The following is a 5,272-nucleotide window of genomic DNA, read 5'->3' as shown; positions in this document are numbered from 1 at the left end:
ATCATGACTAATAGATGGAAGAATATGGATATGGAATATTGCACATACCTTCATGTTCAGTTAATATTTGGGTTTGTTATATCTCTAAAGTGTCAGTTTTAACCCCTCTCAAATAATTATAGAAAAGGGAAACATGGTCGAGGTACATTCAGTGTAGAAATTTATGAAAGTATTGTGATGTTTGCTAGTAAAAGGAGCATGTGAACTGATTAAAATATTATTCCATCAGAACATGTTTATTCTGCTTCATTTAAATGATTTTCAATTAGTAGGCTGAATGATGAAAGGCATTCATCTGATCCAGAGTTTCCTCATGGCATTTTTAACCTCTGTGTTTCTAAGAGTATAGATCAATGGGTTTAACATAGGAGTAACCAATGTAACACATACAGCCACAGCTTTATCTACAGGAAAAATTGCTACTGGCCTCACGTACAAGAATATACAGGGAACAAAAAACATGACCACCACTGTGAAGTGAGAGCTGCAGGTGGAAAGGGCCTTTCTCCTCCCTTCTGAACTGCCACCCTTCAGGAAAGAGAGGATAACAACATAGGAGACAATTAGTATCAGAAAGATTGACAGGCACATTACTCCACTGTTAGCAATGACTAAAAGGCCAAGAACTTGGGTGTCCATGCAGGCCAGTTTCAGCAGGGGGAACAAATCACACAGGAAGTGATCCATAACATTAGGGCCACAGAAGGGAAGATGGACCATGAAGAGGAGTTGTATGGTGGCATGTATGGAGCCCCCCATCCACGCTGCTGCCACCAGAAGGTAGCACACATGAGGATTCATGATGGTCATGTAGTGCAGGGGTTTGCAGATGGCCACATAGCGATCATAAGCCATGACTACAAGGAGGATTATTTCAACACCACCAAAAAAATGATCTGCAAAGAGCTGTGTCAGACAGCCTGCTAGGGAAATGATCGTCTTTTCATACAATAAATCCACAACCATCTTAGGAGCAACGACTGAAGAGTAAGCAGCATCCACGATGGATAAGGAGGTTAGAAAAACATACATAGGTGATGTCAAAGTTTTGCTGGCAGTCACGGTTATGACAATGAGTATGTTTCCTGTAACTGTGACAATATATATGATTAAAAACAAGACAAAGAATGTTTTTCGAAGCTCTGGACTTTGTGTGAGGCCCAGCAGAATGAACTCAGTTACATTGTTTTTATTCTCCATTTTGTTCAATCCTCTGTCAAATTGGTGATTTCCCCGAAGTCCTATTCCTTTTCTCTTCATTTCTTCTTCTAGTGAAACATTGCCTATACCTCACCTAAAAATCCAGTTATTTTAATTCCAAGTAGAATCAATCATGAATCTTCTGCATGAAACTGCTTATTCTGTTATGGATGAATGTTGTAAATTCGGAATGAAGGGATACAATATTCTCAGGGCTGAGGAATGTGATTCATCTCCCTTTCATATTAAAGGCAATTGGTGATAATAAATTCCTTTCATGGTAACTAGTTTATTGTAACCCAAGAAAGGGACAAATGGGTCAATATCATATTTATCAATTATTACAATCCAACAGACTAATAGAATTCCTTGTCATTGTTTGAGATTTTCTATTTATGTTGAAACTCCATATAGCATGCTTTAGATGAAATTGTAGATTATGCTAATTGAGTGTCTTTTAAGTCAAATGGGAAGGGAGTGTTTAAAGCTTGACTGAAACATGGAAGTAGGTAGAATAATAATCTTGGGGTCAGGAAAATTTCTTTCCTGCCCTGCTTCTGGCTATATGACTCTGGGCAAAGCACTTAGCCTTTAATTACCTAGGTATCACTTTAAGTCCAGAAGCTGCAAAGCACTGGATTAACTGTATGGGTAGTGGGAGTTTCTTTGTTAGGAGAGTTCTGAATCCAAGGAAATCATATGTCTGGTTAAAAAGAAAAGAAATGTTCAGTGAGTATGAGCAATAATAACAATAACTGATACTTTGCAGTTCACAAAATATCTTTCCAATAATACCTAAATTAAACCTCAAAATAATTCTACAGGGTAAGTACTATAGACATCATTCCCATTTTGCAGATGAGGAAACTGTGACCCAAAGAGGTTAGGAGGTTTAGTCTTGCCCACCCAGCTAGCAAGTGCCAGAGGCAGAATTCAAACAAAAGAATCCTGCTCCAAGCTGAATTGTAGTCATTGTGCCCTGCTGAACAGTGGAAGACTGGAGGTCTTCTCAAGAAAAGTTACTCAGTGAGAAGGAAATCATGCTAGACATGAGGACATATTTCTTTTTTTTTTTTAATAAAGGGTGAATGTTTGGCAAGTACCATGGTAGAATACAATAAATAACTTCTTCCTAAAAACAAAACAAAATATTAATGCTCAATTATATGTGTGTGTATATATACATATATAGACACACATATTATATATACATGTATATACATGCATATACATATATACATACATGTATACATACATACACACATATATATGTATATATGTATACATACATATATATGTGTATATATACATATATATACATACATGTATACATACATACACACATATATATATATGTATACATACATACATATATATATATATATGTACACACACACACACACATTTTAACCATTTCTCATAGAGGGTCAGAGATCATTTAACAAAAAATCATAGATTTAGAGCCAAAAGGGAACTTAGAAATCATCCAGGTCAGCCCCATCATTTTACAGATGAGGAATTGAAGTAATCAGAGACATTGACCTCACCCAAGGTCATATAAGTAGTTAGCCCTATGTTGGGATTCACACTCAAGCTGTCTGATGTTTAATGCATCAGGGTATTGGGAAAAAATGGAAACTTTCAAAGGTACATCTATGAGTTTCATTATTTCACATGACTAGACTGAAATATGAAATCAGGGACAGTTATACCCACAAAATGCATTATCTTTCCACTGGAAATGTTTCACTCATCTCAACTTTCAAGGGTTGCAAATCTCATATTCCCTTGTAGGGGTTTAAACAGCCTCCCCCCCTTATTAACAGCATATTGTATCCTTCTGTCCCATTTACCTTTTTAAGTCCTTCTTGAGTCCTGTACTTGAAGATCAAATTTTTTGTTGAGCTCTGGTCTTTTTATCAGAAAGTTTGGAAGTCTCCTATTTCGTTGAATATCCACCTCCTCCTTGAAAAATGATGCTCATTTTTGCTGGGTAATTGATCCTTGGCTGCATTCCAAGCTCCTTTGCCTTTGGAATATCATGTTCCATGCTCTGGTCTTTTAATGTAGAAGCTGCAAGGTCCTGTGTAATCCTGACTGTGGTTCCATGATATTTAAATTGTTTCTTTCTGGCTGCTTGCAGCACCTTCTTTTCATCTGGTAATTTTGGAATTTTGCTATTATATTCTTGGCGTTGTCAATTTGGGATCTCTTTCAGGTGGTGATCGGTGGATTCTTTCTATGGTTATTTTCCCTTCTGGTTCTAGGACTTCAGGGAAGTTTTCCTCTATGATTTCCTGAAAGATACTGTCCAGGCTTTTTTTTCATCATGATTTTCAGGTAGTCCAATAATTTTTAAATTGTCTCTCCTGATTGATTTTCCAGGTCAGTTGTTTTACTGATGAGGTATTTTAATTTTCATCATTTTTCATTTTTTTTGTTTCTGTTTGACTGATTCTTGCTCTCTACAGAGCATTAGTTTCCATTTGTCCAATTCTAGTTTTTAACAGATTGTTTTCTTCTGTTAGTTTTTGTACTTCCTTCTTCAATTGGCCAATTGTTTTTTAGGGACTTGTTTTCTTCAGTGTACTTTTTTTCCAATTGGCCAATTGTTTTTTAAGGACTCTCTTACCTCTCTCATTGACTTTTAAAATCCTTCTTGAGCTCTTCTAAGAAGGCTTTTTGGGCTTCAGACCAGTTCATATTCCCTTTTGATGTTGCAGATGTGGGTTTGTTGACAATGTTGTCTTCAGAATTTCTGTCTTGATCTCACTCTTCTCATAATATGAATCTATGGTACGTTTCTTTTTACTCATGGTTTCTTTATTCCCTGGCCTTTAAAGAGATTGAGCTCTCCTGCTGGGGAACAGGGCACTGACCCAAGCTTCTTGTGTTGGGAGCCTAGGTCTTGGTCACTGGCTTTGTGTGCTGGGGCCTCTTATGTTGGCAATTGGAGGCTGTAGGGTTTTGGCAGCTTACCTCATGTTGGGCAGGAATCAGCAAGGCTGGAACTTTCAGGCAATTCTAGGTTGCCTGCTTTTCCTTCCTTTAGCTTTCTTCTCTTTTAGATAGGTGCTGCAGGGTGTTTATCTGCCTGGGGCCCCTTACAATACCACCTCCCTCGTTTCTGCTAATGCCTGGAAGATTCCTTTGCTGTAGAGTGCCGAGGCACGTGGTGTTTTTTGAGCTGGTTTCCACCGGTTCCCTGCCTTCAGTGAGGCACTCAGAGGTCCAGGTGTTGGTGTTTGCCTGCTCTACCACCTGGGCTTCAGGATCTCATCCTGGTTGACAGTTGGAGGTGTTAAGTTGGAATCAGCAAGGCTGGGACTTTAGGAAGACTCTAGGTTTTTTTCTTCAGCTCCTTTCAGATGAATGCTGCGGGGTACTTATCCACCTGGGGTCCTTTGTAGTGCTGCTTCCCTTATTTTTGCTGAGGCACTGGGAGACCCATTTGCTGGGTTGCTGCACTGCTGTTCCCAGTCTTTCTTCTAGCTCAGCTATTCTTGGTAAAGGAGAAAATATTTGATGTTCTAATAATGATGGAAACAGGAATTTATGAAATGCCTACTGTGTGCTAAGTACTTAACAAATTACACATTTGGTTTTCACTGTGATACTAGCTCTTTTAAAAGTTATTTTTTTTTTCCTGTTTGCTTGTTTGGTTTGCACCAAGGCCAGATTTGCTTCTCTGGGAATCCATCCTATTTTCCCGAGTTATACCCTTTTAAAGTCAAACATAATAAATCTTTTCCTCTTTCATTCCAGGTTCCTTTCAAATACTTGCTGGTAGCTTTTTTGTTTTCCTGAAGCTTCTGTTCTCCAGGCTAAATTTCACAAGTTCCTACAATCAATCCTCTTATGCATTGATCCTGAGGCCTTTTGCCTCCCCAATTGCTCTCCTGTTTGAGTTTTATAATTTTCCTATGCCTGCAAAATGCATATTCTGAACTGAATACAAAAATTCAGATATTTTATTCACCAGGATGGTGTATGGTATCACCATCACTTTCCTGTTTCCAACAACAATACCTGTAATGAAGCCTAAGATCACTTTATCTCTTATGGCTGCCAG

General features: G+C 38.1%; 1 protein-coding gene across 1 annotated transcript; it reads right to left on the bottom strand.

Annotated features, from left to right (window-relative positions):
• Positions 1–291: 291 nt before the first annotated feature.
• Positions 292–1,200, bottom strand: LOC110204723 (olfactory receptor 4C6-like). Its single transcript, XM_020980813.1, has one exon. The coding sequence runs from the start codon at positions 1,198–1,200 to the stop codon at positions 292–294; it is 909 nt and encodes a 302-aa protein (XP_020836472.1).
• Positions 1,201–5,272: the final 4,072 nt, after the last annotated feature.

This window comes from Phascolarctos cinereus, unplaced genomic scaffold (genome assembly GCF_003287225.1).
Source record: "Phascolarctos cinereus isolate Bilbo 61053 unplaced genomic scaffold, phaCin_HiC Scaffold_1049;HRSCAF=1707, whole genome shotgun sequence".
NCBI lineage: Eukaryota > Metazoa > Chordata > Mammalia > Diprotodontia > Phascolarctidae > Phascolarctos > Phascolarctos cinereus.
Note: the sequence above shows the minus strand (reverse complement) of the source record. Positions and strands in the feature narration are given on the sequence as shown.

Coding starts and splice junctions, on each gene's coding strand:
- LOC110204723 (XM_020980813.1), bottom strand. CDS start 1,200: ATGGAGAATAAAAACAATGTAACTGAGTTCATTCTGCTGGGCCTCACA.